This window comes from Harmonia axyridis, chromosome X (assembly GCF_914767665.1).
Source record: "Harmonia axyridis chromosome X, icHarAxyr1.1, whole genome shotgun sequence".
NCBI lineage: Eukaryota > Metazoa > Arthropoda > Insecta > Coleoptera > Coccinellidae > Harmonia > Harmonia axyridis.
Genome location: NC_059508.1, coordinates 13,213,723 through 13,235,626, shown reverse-complemented (window position 1 = coordinate 13,235,626; position 21,904 = coordinate 13,213,723). Strand labels below are relative to the sequence as shown.

At 33.4% G+C, this 21,904-nt stretch overlaps 1 protein-coding gene across 2 annotated transcripts in view; it reads left to right on the top strand.

Annotated features, from left to right (window-relative positions):
* Positions 1–1,404: 1,404 nt before the first annotated feature.
* LOC123686071 overlaps positions 1,405–21,904 on the top strand; it is a 31,039-nt gene continuing 10,539 nt past the window's right edge. Inside the window, exons 1-3 of one of the 2 annotated variants that reach the window (XM_045626037.1) lie at positions 1,405–1,631; positions 10,725–10,859; positions 17,168–17,307. In XM_045626037.1, the coding sequence (XP_045481993.1) occupies positions 1,592–1,631; positions 10,725–10,859; positions 17,168–17,307 (315 nt within the window). In that variant the 5' untranslated portion in view covers positions 1,405–1,591. The remainder of the gene's footprint in view (positions 1,632–10,724; positions 10,860–17,167; positions 17,308–21,904) is intronic. The other variant, XM_045626038.1, reaches the window with a different exon arrangement.

Genomic DNA, 21,904 nt, shown 5'->3' with positions numbered 1-21,904 from the left:
AAACCGTTTTCAGAATTTAATGGAATTACGAAACATTCATTAATACCAGTAGATAACAATAGATCATGTAAACAATCAAGGCTTTTTCAACGATTACAAGCAATACACTCTGAAGTTGCCAAAATAGTGACAGGTTAATGAAATTGTTAATTTTTTTTTTTAATTAGTCTCTAGCAGAGTCATATCATCCAGACCTGGACTTCTTACATTCTTCTTGTATAATGTAAAGATTATGAGTAGAAATAAAGGGTTTTCCAACAAGACTGATTCAAATAATGTTATAAGGGTAGCACTGTGTATTATTTTGTACATTTTTTGGGTAATTTGTGTTCTGTTATTCCATTCAATTATTTGAGGATACACTCTTCAAACAGCTTTACAGACTGTTAAATTGTATCTTAGAATTCAGTGACCAATTGTAAATACTCAGAGAAATTGAATGATGAAGCTCATTTCTAGTTAAACGAATATATAAAAGAACAGAATAGCTGAGTTTGGAGTAAGTTTAGAAGCCATTACATGCTAGCAAGGAAGAAAATAGTAGGACTTCATTGATTACCAAAAACAAAACAAACATAATGAATGAAAGCATAATTAAGTTTGAAGTTATCATATCTCATTTAAATTAATTTGAAGATTAATTGATAAGAGTAGTTTTTCCTCCACGATTCCGTGCCAATTCCAGATATATATCACAGGGAGAAGTTCAGGTGGGTATAAACCCTAAGTTTTACCACTCAAACCATGAAAGATTAACAGTTAATGGAGAACAATACTAAAAGAATATTTTTTTCCTGTTATGGAAGCTATTGCCATAAAATTTGGTACAAATATCGGTTGCTATACCAAATTGATCCTCCATGCTCGAGAACATGATCCATGGATTTTTGAAGCAAACAATCACGGAAAAATTTCTTGAAAATTAACAACACATCATAATAAAATTGAAAACATATATTGCTACATAGATTTTTACTGCAGAGTGCTAGCACATACAGTTCCGGAGAAATAACTTGAAATTTTCATTCGTATTTCGGAATTAAAGAACCCTGGTTCGAATCATTGATTAAAAAATTTTCCCCTTGATACTTTTCAAGATGATACGAGATAATAAATTAAAGTATAAAATTTTTATGAAGAGATTGCGATGCTCCTACGAAAAAAGTAAAATTTGTCAATGGTCGAGCGGAGTGTCACCCTCAACCAAGATGATTCGCAGAAAATCAACCCAACAGAGCGCAGAAGAGATCGACTTGTCATCATGCATCCGCAACTTTTTCCAAGTGGTCACCACCATGGTATTTCCGAAAAAGAATCATAAATACTCTATCCGATATAAATCCCCACTTCATCGAATTTAATTATAATACTTTCAAGTCTTTTAGCCGATGGCCCTGTGCAGTCATTTCACAAGAGAGTAATGATACCGTTACTTGTAAACACCAGCTCACTTCAGCCAGTGTTTGCCTCTGCATCAAGAAGTCAGTTCTAGTCCTAGTGCTTCTTCGTGTTGCTCTGCACGTGCATAAGAGTTCTTCATTTGCGCGCCGATATACGTATCTTAGTGTGATTCAGTTTTATTGTGATAAAGATGAAGTGCTTCGAATTCCTTTTAGTAATATTCGTTTTCGGTAAGTTGAAGTTTTGCCTTGGTCTCCAAACAATATCTGATAATTAGGTGAATGGAATTGTTAATCATTTAGTACTACCGAGGTTGTAATCTTAATCACATGTAAATTTAATTATAGGGGGCTTAAAACGTAACGTTATAGGAAAATATGTAGGAAATCGAAGAAAAAGGACAGGTTACTCCGGGAAATTCAGCAAATTTGCATGAAAAGCTATGCAAATCTTCGTGAATCACAAATATGTAGATCCTTCCTTCGGTCAGATTTGGAGCACTGAAATGACATGGTTTCTCTTTTGACCGACACCAACAATTCAAAACACAGCCGCTTCAAGTTCACGAGCAACGCTGTCCTCAAGAACTCATGAATGGAATCTTTGTTCAACGTGACCTGAGTTTCAGAACGAAGACATTTGAGATGATCCTCAACATTCATAAAGAATTCAGCGACACTTTCTACACCGTCGTTTTTAAATGTGCTTTAAATTATTATGTTTCACGCCACAATTTCGCATGAAAATTCCGTATATATTTCGCAACTCTGTTTCAGCGTCAAGTATTCAGATTTTATTCTAGAAAACTGAAGGAGAATTTGTGAGGAAGTATGCCAGTGAAGTGTGTCTCAGTATAATATTGATCGTGAAAATTTTTACATACATGTAATGAGGCCACCTCACATGGTATTCGAGATCGACTCATATATTCATTGGTTTTCCTTAAATTTCCATAAAGATGATATTACCATTAGCTAATTTGACGACGAGATATTTTCCTGAAACTGCTTGCTGAAACGTCAAGTGCTGCGGTTAGTATGGATTCATCCTTCTTGTGCAGTTTTTCCTCCCGCTATTTTAAACACTACTCAGGAAATTGAAAAGTTAGTGAAGAACTGTTCCATTTCGAAGCCATTCTCGAGGGTTTTTGTACCGACTATAACATTGCAGAAATGAATTACTGTCGTGATTGTGAAAATCGTTATGAAACTCATTTTAACTCTCTGAAACTGAAGAAATGAAAAGAATTCGATTCATCATCTTGACGGCGATTGATGAGATATTAGGAAATATTCAGAAGTTTGGTTATTGATAGATTTTGGACAGCAAAAACATAATAAGTCGGTTTTTACTTACAATTATGCAAGATTCACACAATGCTGAGTGATTCCACATTGAAAGAACCTGCATCGAAAACCCTTCAACTAAGAAACATGGGATATATAAATATTTGTTTCAACTATAGGATCATACTTGACAGAAAAAAATTCTCAACTTAATCTCTTCAAAATTTGTCAGATGAAGAATAGTTATTTATAATACAAGTGCAGAAGGCATTGATATTCTTCCACGAGTTCAAAATTCAAAAACGAGCCACGAAGTGGCGAGTTTTGGAATGAACGAGTGGTAGAATGAGCCTTCTCTACGAGTATTATACATTATTTTCTCTAATTCATTGCATTTTCATTGAAATTAATGAAATATTTCCATAAATATAATTTAGTGATTTTTGTATTGAAAAATGTTGGTTGGCAGAACTGATTTCTTTAAGGCAAATTGATGAATTGACAGATAAAGCCGTGGCGGAAAGTTCAGAGAACCAACATAGAATAATAAAATATAACCATGAAAATTGTGCGTTTCTGATATATTCTCGCACGATTTTGTTCTACAAGATGTGGAAGAATGAACGGAATAACCACAGAATTAGAGAAACACTTTTCAGTTTTTGAGTTCTCGTTCCCTGAACTGTAGTCAAAATCCTACTAGGGGTTCCAAAATTATAACCGTTCGAAATTTTGTTTTCGATGGAAATGAAATGTTGCAGGTGGGTATAGTAATAATAATAAAAATAAATAACTGTATTTAGGGCAATTGACCTAAGTCATTTCTACAAATCTACGAAAATGAAACAGAATAGTGTCAACAGAAAAAAGACATAAAATGATCACTCGAATTTAAGAAGCATCGTATAAAAAACCCTCGTCTAGATTAAATAACCGACAACAATGACATGATAATGAATAACATCTTAGATATTCTCATATACAGTTCTGTGATTTCCAATGGGTACATGAATGAACAAGCGCTTATATACTCCCTATGCCAAAAGTCAGTGCTCGAATGGTTTTTTTTCATTAGAACTCTAGTCGTTTGGTACCTAGAATAAATAACCAAAATTCGAATTATTTTTTTAATCTAAATTCAATGGAAAAAGCTACTGAATTGGGTAAATGGAAATTATTTCTTGAAATTGAATACTTGTTTATTTCCTTTCAAATTTTTGGGATTATACTCCTCGAAAACTCATTTTATCCTCATTATGATCGATGATGATTGACATAATTTAAATGGAATCCAGTAGTGAAATTCAAATTACTCATATAATTGGTCCCACGTATGTGTAATTTAGATTCCGTCAATAATATTCTTCATTTTATTTGATAATCAACATTAAAATTTTAATCTATCAGATATTTATTTCATTCATTACTCAGAAAATAGAAATATAATAAATAGGAGTATCCAATAGGAATGCTACAATTTACAATGTTTATAATAGCAAAACTCTATATTCTTTGACATTTCATATGCCATTGTCATAAGTCCAAAAAAATACATAGTTTTGCCATTACAAACATTTTACATTTTCCTTTTGAAAACTTCTGCTCTTGCCATCCGTCCAACTCAGAAATGAAAAGCTATGCGTATTTGTCTGAAAAAAAAAACACAGCTTTGAGGATAGAATATGAGGATGTAAAGAATATTCAGTCTAATGAATAAGAACAAGAAATGCTGAGCATAAACGGATTTTTCATTTGGCCAAATTCCGTTTCAAACTCCGGTAACTCCATTTCCATGGAGAAGCTTTCCACGTTTTCAGTATTCCCACATGTACGAAGATGCAAAAATTATAATCACATCAACTCCCAAAAGAGAGACGACCAGGCGAATCTGACCTCTAATTTTTATTTATGATGTAATATTTCCAAATCTAAACTTTCATATATGCAGGTCGAATGATTTAAATGTAGGTCATTCTTCCTTTGCATCGTTTCTGAAATCGATTTCTACGATGATTTCTACTGGTCTATAGATTTTTGTCGATTTCCGTACATTTACAAGTTCATCTGTTACTATTCATTAATTCTTTGGTCGATCAATGAATTATTCATTATAGAACAATAGGAATACAAATATTCATTACATTACCGCCAAATTCAGTTTCATTTCAGGGAAATTTAGAACAAATTTGTTATTATTCCAGAACATTTTTTCCCTGAAAACCCTCAATATTAAGACGACAGGAACGGTGAAAATCTTTGCTCTTGATTAAGTAGCCACACACGAAAATTAGAGCTCAACACACTTTCGAGTACTTTTTGACCTTGTTGCTCTTGGATATAAAAGGAAATTACTAGAATTATATTGTACAGAGGTGGCTTACCACGATTTCAACATCATCGATATGACTTTTCAGAATATAATTCAGGATAAAAATATGATTTTAAGTTTGCAAAAATTTCTCTTGGATCTCCAAAATCCAATATGTACTGTCAAAGAATAAAAAGTGCAGGACTTATTGTGTTGAATAGCATATTCGATCTGACATTTCAAGAAAGCTTATGGAAAATTAAACAGATACACTAAGTTTCATGAAATATTCCAATGGTACTATTCCAAATGGAATCAATCAATGCAGTTTCAGATAAAAATCATTTTGGTTTCATCAACTGGCATTCAGTTTAATTAAAACCGATATGCATTAGCCGAAATTTTAATTAGCTGTCTAAATGAAAAATAAGACGTCTCTGACATTCTCAACAAGCTTCTCGATCTGATACTCATAGCCTGAGGAACTTAGAGCAATCTTTTCACTACCTTCAACGACCTTGCCATGACTATTGAAGGAAACAAGGTCAATAAGTCTAATCAGAAGAACTTCATATGTGTACTGTTGTCTTCAATTTCAAATTCAGTGGGTTAGGGTGGAATAGCTTCTATTTGATGTGGTGTAATTGGAGAAAAACCTTGTATGTTTGTCTATACTGCAAGGGGGAACTCCAACAAAGAGCAGAGGCATCTCATTTGTCAACTGAAGCTAACCGTGTTATTTGATTTAGCACTGAATTGATTCTATCTGGATCCAAATTCAAGGTGCCGTGAAAATAAATGTTCTGACAAACTAGTTAGTCTAGGGAAAATAGGAAAATTCTCGGTCGGTGCACCGAGAAGCGAAAACGTTTTGCTATTTTAAACACTACAGGGGATTGTTGAAAATTGCCGGAATCCCTTTTTTAACGTTCTCGACTACTGAACTGCTATTTGAGAACAACAGCATTCAATTCCAACTAGAATAATTTTCCTGCGGGGTTCTAGATTTCCATCTGTGTTATATGATACCGATGAAAAACGATATCCAATTGGGGAAACTTTTTCTGATCAAGAATTAATTTGTTGTTCTAGATTAAATGAGCCTCAAGCATGATGAATTATTTTCTCTGGATGCTTATTCATTCATTTTCTGATCTTGAAGCAAATATACAATAACTTTCGTAATTTCAGTTCATAATTGGAAAAATAAATCGCCCCAGGAAACAAAAATAATCAACCCTGAACTTTTCACCCACGTTTTGGAATGTGTTAAATACAAACACTTGAAGTGGGTTTCACTGATACAATTGAGGTTTCAAGTATTTCGGAATATTAAAGAAAAATTAAGAGAAAAACTGACTTGGCATTAGAAGCTTTTGAGCGCTTATTCATTCATGCTCCTTTTGCACCTTTGAAGATCACAGAACTTCTGTATATAGGTTTATTATATGAGATGTTATTTATTATGATGTCATCGTTGTGCTCTTCAAATTCGTTATGAACATTTGGGTGATTTTTTAGTAAGTACACAAAATGATTTTCAACGTAGTTGTATCTGTTTTTACAAAATTGGGTGATTTATTTTGATATTCTGCTTCAATGAAATGTTAATTTTATTTCGATTATTAGATGGGTGTGCTGAGAAGAAGGAATATCCCAACTTAAGATTTCATTAATCGACAATCATGATAAACCAGTTCTTTTCAACAATCAAACAATATTTCTCAATAATTAGTCGTTTATTCGTTTTTGATTGGAATGAAAAATAGGTCGCAAAAATCGAATCCTATAACCTTATTTTCGGAAACAATTTTTCATACCATCTGATGACATGAATATTTTATCAATATTTTAAAAGGACATGAGAACATCGTGTTGAACAATTGCTACAAGGAGATATGGTTTTGTTGGGAAAAAATAGAAGTTACATCGACTTTGAGGTGTTTGATATTCAATAATGTTGAAATACCAATGTTTGATGACGCTTTCTCTTTTTATTTCTCGCATGTTTATTTAGGTGGAATATATTGATTTGACCTTAAAAGTCTGATTGCGAATCTTCTTTTGATATATTCGCTTTATTCTCGATTATAAGACTGCCGAATAAATTTGTAGGATGATACATGACTGAATTTCTGATTCAGTTGAATAAAAGTAGCGTTAATACAAAATACAACACCTGTCCTTTTTCTTTGAGCGAGTTTTATTACAAATTATCGATTTCTCAAATCGCTTCCAAAGAATCATTACTTTTTCTGGCCCATCAATTACCAGTAATTGATCCACATGTATTTTAAATGTTGCAATTGACAGAAATCAACGATTGCATTATATCCTGTTTTACTTACTATCTGGGAATATTTTTGAAATTGTTCAGTAAAATTAATTCAATTGCAGCACAATAATATAAGAATTGTACATATAAATGTCTATATAATTTGAATATTTCTAAGTATATAATCATGTGAGATTATTATAGTGATACTTATGCACGAAAAGATTCGTGATATTACTTATAGCATTCTTTGTAGAGTAGCTAATGAGAAAACTAACTGAAATAACCCGTAGCTGTATAATATTTTGAGAGTGAGGTGTAGCGAAATTGCTTCCTGTATAAAAAGGTTTGTCTTCTATTTGTATATTTACTGTTACATTTTTTCATATAGTCCAGTTTAATCTTTTTTTTTTCTTTTAATGAAGGTATGAGGGTTTTCCAATAAGAGGTTTAATTTTGAATAGCCAAGTATCTGGGCAGCTGTCACTATTGAAATTGTCTTCTATAATAATTGTCCTAAATACTCACCGACGGCTTGCTTTCATTATTTAATGTAAGTGGATTTTTTTCCATTATAAACTTCGAAAGAATTCATTATTTTCTCAGAGAATCGTTGTATCTTCATCATCACAACTAGCACTTGACTATCGAGACATCATAAATCTAAAATAAAGAACATATTTCAATCTCGTCAACACCATTGGATAAAATATATGATAATTTCAATTGCAGGTTACTTGTAAAATGTACATAAAATACCTTGGAAATAACCAACTGAAAAAAAAACTGATTGATTCAAGAAAATCTCGTATTTTTGAATTTATCTGATATGTCATCGAAGTTTCTGAAATTGCTGGTGTGCCAAAGCATTCTCAAAAAAAAAAACGTTTCTAACGTTCAGCCTCCTTAAATTTATTCTGATTCAAAGAAGATTCTATAGCAACTAAACATCTTTGAGGGTTTCACAGATAATAGGTGGAATCTTACTAATGTTTTATCGATAAATAAGTAGATATTCGGTACCCCTTCTTTCCGTCACCGATCAATCGATAATAAATTAGAAAGATCCTATTACCGAATATTGAACTGACACCTGATGAACATATGTTCGATTATGGAAAACTGAAAATTGCACAATTTAATTCTTGCTAACTGGTCGATGAAGAAAATATCATAGAAATAATAATAATATTTCTATTAATGTCATTATAGTCGCTTGTGACTGATTTATCATTTTACACATCATCAGAAATACGTAAAGGGGTTCATATTCATTCCTTCAATATTTCTGAAATCGAATAAATCAGATCCGGACTAACAAAATTTTAGACTTTTTCTATTTTCGTGAATATTGGATCACTCTGTACGTCAATATCATAATTTTTTTCGTTTTCGTAACCAGAAAAAATTTATTCATAATCAATATTGTAAAACTCAGCTTGCCACCGTCATACAGGGTGACCAATAAACATTCCCTCATGAAAGAAGTACAACCGATTCAACCGAATAAAATAGCGAAATCTGTGAAACAACTTTATCATATCAACGTGCTCAAAAATGTATTAAAATGGAGGAATATCATTTTGAACAATATCTGCTGAACTGAACATACTTTATTTTTGATTCATTGTTTTCAAGATCAAATATTTTCAATTCATTTTCTGTTTTTGTTCTATTCTTTAACCAGTTTGTTGATTGAAAGTTTTCTTAAATAATTTGAGGAAAATTTAGGTGAGACATTCGTGAAGGGTGAAACAATTTTCGAAATGATTCTACCTCTCTATCTCTATCTCTATGAAATTTCTTTCATGAAGAAATGTTTATTGATCACCCTGAATAATGGCGCCTCGCAGAGATTTAAAATTTTTATTATGAAATAATTCTTTGTGGTTACGAAAACGAAAAAGAATCATGATATCAACATACAGGGTGATTCAATATTCAAGGAAATAGAAAAGGTCTTAAATTTTCCTAGTCCGGATCTGATTTACTCGATTTCAGAAATATTGAAGGAAGGCGATAGTAAAGGGTGATAAAACTTGAAAAATTTAAATTATTCGGTGGATTTCTTGAAGAGTTATTGAACTAAAAAATTTTCACTCATAAGGGAATGTTTATTGATCACGTTGTATGACCGTGCCAAGCAGAGATTTAGAATTTTTATAATGAATTGATTCTTTGTGGTTCCGAAAACGTAAAATAATCATAATGTTCACGTACAGGGTGATCCAATATTCACGAAAATAGGAAAAGTCTGAAATTTTCCTAGTGCGGATCTGATTTACTCGAATTCAGAAATATTGAAGGAAAGCGATAGGAAAGGGTGACGAAACTTCAAAATTTGAAATTATTCGGTCGATTAGTTAAAGAGTTGTTCAACAGTGAAATTTCACTCATAAGATGAACATCTCCCTGTATATCCCAAACGAAGGCACTCAGGCGATTGAAACCTCTTGATAAGGGTTCTTCATGACTTTAATTCATGGTATTCGTTTGTCGCATTCTTCCCGGGACACCCTGTATATCGAAATGAAACCTCTTAATGGAAAATCCTGTTTCTATAGAAATTTACCAGAGTATAGATAGGTGATGTTATCAAATAATTAAGTGACACCCACCTCTTATTTTACTGAGAAAAGGGTCAAGAAATGTGAAAAAAAGATTAGATATTAAATTCACCGTCTGTAGAAAGCACTTGACCTATATATTAAACCTTCATCAATTAATCAATTTCTTACGATATTTGATGCAATTTGATGCGAAACTCAATTGGAATTCCTTAAACCGTGAAAATTGAAGGTGCTAAAGACGTGCTGAGCTAAATGTGAACAGAAACTAAGGCAATAGTTCAAGCATTGAGCTAAATGGATATTACAGTTTGATGGTTTCATTTTGCACATCGAAATTACTTCCGTTACACAGGAGCTTAGAAACACTTCGGTGGTTTTGAAGTGCAGTTTAGCAATAGGAAAGCCTTTATGCAGTAAAGATTTAGGATGAATTAATGTAGTGTTCTGCAAATCAACCAAATCAAAACGCCTATGAAATGACATGATTTAAGTTTAGGAATGTGTCTGTTAGGGTAGGAATATTATACCTTCGTGAATTATGCCAAAATCGTAGGGAACATACGAGTATATTACATTAATATTTCTCATGATGTATTCAAATTTGTATATTTGCATCGACATACAATTTTGTTATATCAATCGAGAGAAATACTGAAATTTAAAGATGTAGAAAATGGGTCATGAATCAAATATCTAAACCAACATAAGAGTGGCAATAGGATGTTTGCCAGATTTCATGAAACCATCCATAAAGTTGTGGAAGTTATGGTAAACAATTTTTAACCTTCTGGAAAATTTAACATCTTGTACAAAATGTAATTAGTTAATTGTAACTCTAATTTAGCTCTAACAACTGATCTAAAACTAAAAATTTTTCCTTACAGGCGGCACTTGGCGGTTGGTAGAGCCGACCTGCACTTTGGAATCAGATTTTGGATTTTCCATCAACTGTGCTTTTAAGAAATCTGGCCTGTTTCGGGTTAGAAATCTAGGTGGTGTCAAAGCGCACGTAGGCTGGGGTAAACTTTTCTATCTACTTCTCCATCATTTCATCTACCATTTTCATTTCTAAAAATATAACATTCATAGTTCCACTTTTTGTAAATAAGTAGAGATAAGATTTTTTATTATTAGCATGATTTGTATAAAGTTATTCATTTCCAGTACAGAACCTGCGAATCCAAGCGGATCTTCTACTTTTTTTTTCAGCTGTATGTATGTAAATTTTAAACTGACTACTAACATTAAAAACATTAAAAAACGATTCTTAGTAAAATGTTGGAAACTGAAGGAGTGTCTACAATCTATTGTAGACTCTCAACTCTGGGCAGAAGAATCGGCTTACCAGCTCCTTCTAAATAGTCTATTTTAACTGACTAAAATGTTGGAAGAACATTCAGTGCTCAAACAGAAATTGTTTGAATTTATTCGACGTGTTGTATTACTATAGGGATCAAGAAATTTCTTCCTCCTATGTCATGAAAATTATTCTTTATTTCCTGCTTAACGGACTATTATATGCTTGATTCATTACAGAACGTAAGAAAACATATAAAGTCTGTGTTTAGATAACTAGTTACTTTCTAAATGAAATTGCTGACATGCTCGAAACCAATGGTCTTCAATTTTTTCCATTTATCTGGCTGCATAATTTTGTGGCCTCAAGCTATAATGAGGATATATCTAATAAAATGAAGTGCATTCATTTGTTTTGCTTCTATGTCTACTGAAAGTATGGCGAAGCATATGATACCTTTTTTGGTACCTGATTTCAAAATTTCTGACAGATTCCACCGATTCCTCGTGGACCCAACTTTTTCAAAAAATTTTAACTCGAAATTTGGTAAAATCAAAGAAAATGGAATTTCTATAGAAAAATCGTTATATCTCCTGAAATATTTGTCACAGACCCTTCAAATAAAAAAAAACAAGCTCTGATCTAGGATAGGTCTGTATCTTGCGTCTACGAGAAATAGCAGCTTCTAGAAAAATATCAACTTTTTTTTTAAATTTCAGTTAATAACCTATAATTTCTGAAATAATGAACTAATCGCTCAACTGCAAGAATCTCAATGAATACCATTAACTCTTTCATTGTTTCCATGAACACGTGCATTAATACACACCAAATATTAATACATTTTCAAGATTACATTCAGTAATTTTTTGTTTGTTTTGTATGGGTTACATAAACTATTCAAATGTACACTTCTTGACTTATGTTAATAGTGTCTCATTTCGACAAACATGAAGGGGTCTAAGAATTTTGGCGATGTGTGTATTTTGTCAAATAAATTCGAATATTTGAGAAAATATCAGGTTTTCACTGGTTGGGCTGGGTACTAATTTAGTGAAGTGTTAATCTCAATGTTCGAATGGAAATAGAGTCATTACTGGAATCCCTTCAACATATTTCATTATCTGAGACCATTCAGCGCGCGCGTTCTGTTGTGAAAAAGTTGGAATAAACCCAACAGTCTCAATTGTTCATTATTCCCATAGCTATTCATTATCGCCATTATTGAAGCTATAATAATCCGATAGAGATTCCCCCCTATTTATTCCGCGTCAGAAATTACCGTGGAAAGCTTTGCCGGGAAATCCCGCAAAAGATTTTCCAGTGTGAAAATTGAAACCAGTTTGTTTGGAGACGGAGCCACGTAATATCTTCTTCTCTGGAACATATTAAACCCCACTCTGAGCGTGTTGATGAAAATTTACATTTACATACATATTATACAAGATAAAATTTCGAAAAGGGGGAAGATGAGGGAATACAAAGCCTCAACCACTCGAGTTGTTTGCTTACTAGCTTGCAAAAAGGAGACTTCAGGATTATAAGGCATTTTTGAACTTTATACAGGATAATCCCCTCGGTGTTTTCATTCCGAAATGGAGTGTCTATAATGCCTATCAATTTCCAATTAGCGGTCTTCAGACTTCTCAAAAAACCTCTTTACACTTCATTGTGAGAAGAAATTTCATCATCAGAGGCGTAACTTCATGACCAAGGAATTGTAAAAAAAGTTGATTTTAAGTTAGGAGATTTAGCGCGTCTTTATATTATTTTCTCGTTGAAATTTCGCATGAACCTTCAGAGCTATTTTACTATCAAATAGTCTATTTTTAATGGACTGTGACATATAAGGTGCATCCATGAAATTTGATTCATGAGGTTTTTTGCGTTAACTCGTGTAGTACCCATACATCGAGCTTCTTCTTGAGACCAGCATTATGCAAATGGTTCCAAACAGTTCTTGTGTAATCTTGGTCTATATTTTTGTTTTAGAACACCCTGAATTATGAAAATAATTGTAAATTGTGCTTCCAACTTGGCCTTTACACATCATAAAGAAGATTCTCACAATATATTTATTTCCTCCCTCAGAATGAGATCTGCAAATATCGAAAAGGAAAGAGTTGAACAATTCCAGCATGCATTGTCATTTTATACGTTTTTCAATTTCCTCCAGGAATCTGCTTTTTGATTCTCAAATTATGGTTTGCCATATCAAGTGAAAAATTACATTAATACGAATTCAAACAAGAACCTGACTTCACGTCAGAGTTTTTTTCATTCGTTTGCGTTGATTTTCAAATGCCCATCGGCGGTTGCTTTTGAAAACTGCAATTCTAATTCCATTTATAATGCAAGAATTTCAAACGAACGTAAATGAACAGAGTCAAATCCCCATTATGATATTGTATCACTCTAGGGAAATTTCTTTTTGAATCTGCCACTGTAAGCGAACAACTTGATTGGTTCAATCATGTCCAAATCTGATATCATCAGCGTTAGTTTCTCTGCACCACAAGTTGGGATGTAATGGTTATACCTTGAATATAATTATAACTTCAGTTATTCATAAATCATCCAGCTCAATAATTTAACAAATTAGTGATACACCTCAAGTGGGTTGAGGTCGAATTTTTTGTGGAAGTTACTCTTGATGAATTTGACAATTATTTCAACTTGTGCAGATTGATTAGCAGATAACGTCATAATAATCCATAGCACAACCATTAATTGACAATTTGATTAGTTACATATTGAAAATTCACCAAATCCAGTACTCTGCTCAATGAAAAATCAACCTTGTAAAAAACCTTTTAAAATCCTCTCATAATCGAAATGGAAAAGGATCAGAAATAATTAGATAAAAAGCTGCACCGTATCCACCTCAATTACATTTCGTTTCTCTCTGACTGATCGACATTTTTCATGAGTCAAAAGCATAATTTTCAAAGTTCCCAACCACAAGGGAAAACAACTAATGTAATCCAGAGGAAATCGATTTTCTTAGCCTTCTGGATTTCTTGTTGATGGTTGGAACTCACTCAGAAAATGAGGTTTTTATGGAATAATCCGACTTTTCTCTGTCGAATGGCTTTTTGCACCCCACAAGAGATTTACTGTGTTGGATAAAACGAAATTGTTGATGGGTAAGATCTATATTTTGAAATCATTCGTAACTGTACAGGGCGAGTCAATAATGTTCGATCGGTCTATAATTCTTGTTAATTTTAGGCTAGGAGAACCAGATTCAAAATTTTGAAAGCACTCAGCCTCTTCAAGCCTCATCAAGCCAAGTAGCTTGACATTTTAACTAATTACTTGACTTGAAAATCAAGATCGTAAAAAATTATATACTTGAGCTTGACTTGACTTGATTTTAGATATTTATTGCTTGATTTGATATCAAGCTACTTGATATTACTTGAGCTTGATATGCACGCGTCGCACGGCATATATTTCTGCAATCTCGTGTGCGCTTAGACTAAATAAGGGGATTCCTCGAGCGCCGAGAGACTGAAGCATTCGCCAGTATGACTTTATAAGTAGTTTTCTCACATTTCTATGGGATCTATTGGTAGATTTTGGTAGTTTCAGAAATATCTTTCCAAACTTGGCCAAAGTTACCAAGGATTTTTATCAACGCCAGCATCTTCAGCTTCTGTTGAAAGACAATTTTCCAGAGTTGCTCTTACAGTTACAAAAGCCCTCAATAGGTTAGGCGACAAATCTATAAGATGCCTCATGTGTCTTAGATCCTGGATGGAAAATTATGAAATCAAACAAAGTCTGGAGGTTTCTCAATATTAAGAAACTTTATTTTTATATTATGATATTTTTTATTGTGATTTAATTTATCTTTCTATTTCGAAAAGGTCGATATTTTCGGTTCTTTTATACAATAAGTTTGATAAATGAAAGTGTTTTTTGCAAGGATTCTTCTCATTTCATCATTTTTTTTATTGAAGTGAAACTACACAATAAAACTGCCAAAAATTAAGTAGCTTGATATGATTCAAGTACTTGATAAATAAATACTTGACTCAACATGAGATAGAAAAACTACAACTTGAGTTGAGATTATGCACTCTAGGAGGGCACATATATAGGTACCTATAAACAGTTATATATCCTCCAAGGGCGCATTTGGCAATTGAACGACGAGCGCTCGAAAGCTCCAAATTTTACGTCATTGCTTTTCTCATTTTTCTTAGATTTCGAATGAAAAAACTGTACTAAAGTAGAAATGAGTGAATTGGGAATATGTTAATCCCCTGTTCAAATTCGCATAATTTTCTTTCCCGCTTTTCAACTAACTTTTTCTCCTCAAGCAATTTGCCACTGCTTGTGAAAATTGGGCATTTAAATTATATGCATTTCTTGTCGATGTTTCAACGTGGGTGGGAGTTTCACTTAGTTTGAAACGTATTGAGGAAGTTATTCAACAGGCCAGACATTTTATTACGGAAGGTAATATTGACTATCGATAACAACGCAGAAATGATCTATTGCTGTTCCACTTCTCATTTGATGGCAGCTCGGAGACTTGGAAATGTGAAATTGAATTCCGAAGTGAAAAAATTCACAGAAAGAAGTTAATAGCATGTTTATTATCACTATCTCGAGTTACACGTAACTTTTTTACACTCATGCTTTTTTAAGTTTCTTTTGAGCGACCTATTATCGTTTGGTAGATTGAACGATTTATAATGTCTTTATTATTACGATTGAAGACAATTTCTAATGTTCACACAGTGTCAAATGTGGCTGTTATTATGTAATTATCAAATTCCGAAATACGTGATTTCTCTCCAATTTTATTGAGCGGTTGTCCCCAAACATGTCGATCTATTCTCGAATTTTGGGTTGGAGATGGTCTCAAACAAGAAGGTTCGAACCACTGTTCAATAATCATATCTATTCAGCAGTAAACACGATAACTCTCTAACGGAAAGACTAGGGATTCACGGCTTGGCTTGATTTTCAAGTTACTTGGCTTAAGCTTGACATGATTTCAAGTCAAGCTTAAACTTAAACAGTTGACAGTTTTATTGTGTAGTGTCACATCAATAAAAAAATGATGAAGGAACCTTACAGAAAACACTTTTATTTATTAAACTTATTGTATAAAAGATCCGAAAATATCCACTTTTTTTAATAGAAACATAAATTAAACCACTATAAATCATAACAAAATAAAAATTAATAAATAAATAAAGTTTCTTAATATTGAGAAACCTCCGGGCTTAGTTTGTTTCAATATTTTCCACTCAGGATCTAAGACACATGAGGCATCTTATAGATTTGATGCCTAACCTATTGCGGGTTTTTGTAACACTAGGAGTAGCTCTGGAAAATTGTCTTTCAACAGGAGCCTAAGATGGTGGCGTGGATAAAAAAGTTTGGAAAGTTATTTCTGAAACTACCAAAATCTACCAATATATTTCATAGAAATGTGAGAAAACTATTAATACAGTCACACTGGCGAATACTTCAGTCTCTCGGCGCTCGAGGAATCCCCTTATATAGTCTAAGCGCGCACGAGATTCCAGAAATATATGCCATGTGACGCGTGCATATCAAGCTCAAGTAATATCAAGTAGCTTGATATCAAGTCAAGCAATAAATACCAAAAATCAAGTCAAGATCAAGTATGTAATTTTTCACGAGCTTGATTTTCAAGTCAAGCAGTTGGTTAAAATGACCAGATACTTGGCTTGATGAATCCCTGGGAAAGAAATTGAAATTTCTAGGCTACCTTCTCATCTCGAATATAGAGCTTGACTTCGTTAATGGACAAAATTTTGAATTGAATAAGAAATTGACGGGTTCGAGTTATTTTCCACATTTTTATGTGTAAAGTGTGAAGTGCTCCACACTATATGTTCTCATCTATGCAAATAATTTGTTTCACAACCAGTCCCATTTTTGTAATTGATTTTTCACAATGACCCAGTCAAAATTCAAATTTCTCCTTATATCATAACATACGCCATAACATCAAGTTATTCAACTCGAATATCCAATTTTCAGGATTCACCTTAGGTGACGAGCTCGGATTCAAAGAATCCATCTCCAACGTTGAAATCAACAACAGAAGAAGATCTGCACAAACGAATAAACTCCAGGAGCAAATCCTCAAAGCTGAACTGGATAGCAGAATTGATAAATCCGTGAGTATTATAGCATGAGTAGGGTTCATTTCACATAGTCTTCTCAACTTTTTTTTGGTTCATTATTGCCACTATGAACTACACTGGAAAAGAATGGGAAGAGATAAAACCGAGATCAGATCAAAATTCGAAAACTGAAAAATAAATCTGCTTTTACACAAGGTCTCACAATATAGTTTATTTTTTTCTACTCTATCTGAGAATATTTCAAATCCAATAAATTTCCAATGGAAAATTAAATAAGCATTTTAGTAATTGCCCTACAAGCGCTTATTGTGGAGAATTAGATGATATAACGATATAATGATTGTTGTTGAAGCGTGTATCTTTCCACTATTAACAGGTATAACCTACTGAACACAAATGAGCTCTGAACTGTGAAAATTTCTGAGGCTTTGAATAATTTTTTTCTCAAATGATAAACTTGATTAGTTTTCTATAAACGTCTAATAGGCCATTCCGGCGAATCACCCTGTATATCAATAATCGAATGGAAGTTCCAGGAGTGGCAGTATCAACAAATCTGCTATTTTGCGGAAAGTTTTTTTTATATTCCTGCGAGGAACTGATGGAAGGAATTGTGAAGTTCTGGCACGAATGGTGTTTTTGAAATTGGGAAATGAATTCTCACGATTGACAGCCAAATTATCCTATAATTTCGTAAATTCTCATGACGTCGTGAAAATATCAAGAAGACGCCCTAGACAGTTATTAAGCTGGTCCTTATTTTTCAGGGACAGAATTGAGGTTGACATTGACGAGCTTGGAATTCACAGATAGAAAATTAAAACGCTCCCATCAATTTTATATGTCAACGTAAATAATTAAAAAAAAAATAATTTTTTCCAAATATCAAGCCGTGTGAATGATCCATCAGAATTTGATAGCTATATGGAAAAAAAATCTTAGATGAATGAAATTAATGATCTAAATGTAGATGTCATATTGTTGGACTTTGAAATTTACCAGGAAAAAGTACCTTTTGTAATAGTTATTTTGTCTGAATCTGCATCTTAACTTATTACTGTATGTGAGCAAACTCCCGGATATCTGAAATATTAGGAGAAAATTCGGTGGTGTCCGGTACAAGTCGCCTTCTGGTCCTCATCCTCGTGGTCCTGCCATCCTCGGGGCTGTCTGTAGTATTCTAAAAATAATTTTAAGTCCGATATGTACTCTCCAATTGGATATCACATTTTTCAAGACCTCATATTGTGATTATTATTATTTATTAATTTACATATCAGGTGACTGTATGAACGGAAAATAACAAGACATTAGTCTTAAAATGAGGAGGAAGAAGAAGATGAATTTAATTTCATGCGACATTTTCATCATTTTCCAATTCCAATTCTGTCGATACTAAATTTTTTATATGGTTTCAATGAAATAGTGTTTCCTTGGAATATGTAGGATAGTGTTACGCAAAAAAGAACATATTTAATTGATCGTGCATCATATTCCATTATTTGATTTTCCAATGGATAATTTTGAATTGGGATAAGAGTCAATTGAAACAACGTCTTTGTGGTTTTCATCATAAAATCGATTTTGTTCTGACGTAGACTGAACAATGATAATTGAAATTTCGCATAATTGAAATGGTTTAATGGATATGAAGACCACCTGTGCCCTTGCATTTGAGTTATGTTTAATTCAGGTGGGCAACAAAGATTTCAGTTCAAGCCTCTGTTTAGTGCATGTACATTGTTGGTAATACTGCATGTTTCAAATTCATGTCAAGTAATCGATAATCATTTATTCGACAGGGTCTATTATGTCCTCATTCTACTTATGATTCTCTCTTCCAGAGCATTCAATTGAGTTTCTGCAGATTTCAAATAATTAATTCCATCCATTCTGAAAATTAATGATTTTAGTTCAATATTTTCAATAATGAAATTTTGTAATCGTTCAAGAAATAAATTTGAACTTCCTTGGAAGTTGGAATGTGAAGGTAATATCCAAGAATCGAATAAAAAAATCCGTTCGTTCAACTGTGCAGAATCATTGTGCACAGTTTTAATAGGTAGGTATAGTACAAGGTATTTCCGGATATAATGCAGAATCTTTTGCTTTAAATGCAAGTCAATGATAATATGAAAACAATATTTTGAACCACTCGTAGAAATACAATATTTTCGAATGAAAATGAATTCTATTCGATTTGAAAACTAACTTTTATTTGATTGTAAATTCATTGTTATCGAGAAATATTTTCAAGCTGAAAGTATAACAACTATCTATCCGATATTGTTTGGTAAAAAACCCTATTCCAAAATCCATTCAGGGAGAATAACGCAGTTTGCTTAGTCTAAAATAGAGCTGATAACAACAGATAGCAAACTTCATCCATAAAACGGTGATGCCCTGAAGGGAAAGGTAAACATTGACAATATTTCTAGTTATGAGGTTCCCTTGACCGAAAATCTTATTCCAGGTCATATAAAACTTATATTCCATATCGATCCGTCTTTCCATATGGGTAAACAACATAAGTTTTCATAATTTTTCATTTGCAATTTTTTTTTTCCAATAATGTCGTCCATAAAGTCTTCTTTAATCGAAATACACAGGGTGAGTTTTTGACTTGTACATATATTTCAACAGTAGATTCTTGAGGTCAAAAGAAACACTTTTTTCCCTTGCCATCTCTTTAGGTTCGACTTAGCTGAGAAGATATAGCAATTTTAAATATTCATAATGAGCTATGCCATCCCTGGAAACCTACATACTGAAGTTTTTTCAAGCATGAGATATTACATTCAATCCTTGGACATGTGCTAACAGGCCAATCGAAAAGTCTCCGGTCTACCATAGTAAAACACATTTTTTTGGCAAAATTCGATTGTATTATTCAACATAGTCATCTTCAAGGGCGATACAGCGATTAAAGCGATCTTCCGACTTTTCGATACCATTTTTGTAGTACGATTTGTCTTTCGCTTGAAAATAGACCTCAGTTTCGACGATTACTCCTTCATTGGCATTAAATTCCTTCCAGTGAGCATTCTTTTGAGGTCTGAGAATGCGAAAAAGTCGCTGGGGCCCAGATCTGGCGAATACGGTGAATGCAGAAGCAATTCGAAGCCCAATTCATGCAATTTTGCCATTGTTTTCATTGTTTTGTGACATGGCACATTGTCTTGATGAAACAGTACCTTTTTTCTTCAAATTGGGCCGTTTTTTAACGATATCATCCTTTAAACGATCCAATAACGCTATATAATAATCGCTGTTGACGGTCTTGCCCCTTTTGGAGGTAGTCAATGAATATCAAACCTTGCGCATCCCAGACTACTAAAGCCATAACCTTGCCAGCTAAATGTTCTGTTTTTCCTCGCTTTGATTTCGGTTCATCGTGTGCAGTCCACTCTACTGACTATCGATTCGACTCCGGAGTGAAATGATGGAGCCAGGTTTCATCCATTGCCACAAATCGACGCAAATATTAAAGTTTATTGCACTTAAACAGCTTCAAACACTGCTCAGAATCATTAACACGTTGTTGCTTTTGATCAGTTGTGAACTCGCTCCGCACCTATTTTGCTCACAACTTTCTCATGTACAAATATTCGTGAATGATATGATGTACACGTTCGCAGTGACGGCGTTCACTGCGTTCGCCGTCTTCGGTGCTCATTTACCACGTTTAAAATTAGCATACAAATTAATGACGGTTGATTTTCCTGGTGCAGACCCCGGGAACTCTTCATCAAACCAAGATTTTGCTTCAACTGTATTTTTCCCTTCAAAAAGCAATATTTTATCAGCACACGAAATTCTTCTTTTTCCATTTTCCTTCAAATTTCAAAAAAAGCTACACTCACAACGCATTATTTGACAAACTAATGGTCGGACTGCTGTCAAATTGTGACACGTATCGTTTAAAGGTTGGTACTAACTGAAAATCTTATGGATTTAGTACTAGCACCGCCATCTGTGCTTCAGACCGGGGACTTTTCAATTGGCCTAATAGTAGTTATAAAGTGTTTTCACGTTGTTTGAGGTATTTCACTCAAAGAGGTAATTATAAGCCATAGTGTAAATTTTGCCACACATTTGGATAGCGGCTATTTTTTGCATAGACTCAGGTACTTGAGAAATGATCCTACAGATCTTGTAAAAAACAGGCACTCACCAAGTACCTAGTCGATAACATAAACAAATTAAATAGGAACACAACACATATCGACCGCTGAAAAAAAAAAATTATAACCAGAATCCCTCTGATCAATCACTTGGGCGTAACATTCAATTTGACGTGATATGCGCGTCAGTAAACAAGGGTGGAAAGCAGATAAATTCATCACAAACACGACGACACGAAAATATTTGGGAGTTTAAAGGGAAGAAGGTTGCCGATTTGGATTTTTCCTAACCAGTCCCAGAGCGTCGACATGCATGTCGCTTGTGTATGCGATAAAAGAATGGTGGGGGGTGGAAATGGGCCGTGAAAATTCCCTCACATCTCGACGCCGATGTTAATTTCCAATATTGGGTCTTGCCGAATATTTCCAGATTGATCCTCCGATCCCGCAGATTGAATAGATTGGGAATTTCATATTCATAGAAATTGCGATGTTTCTTGCCAATG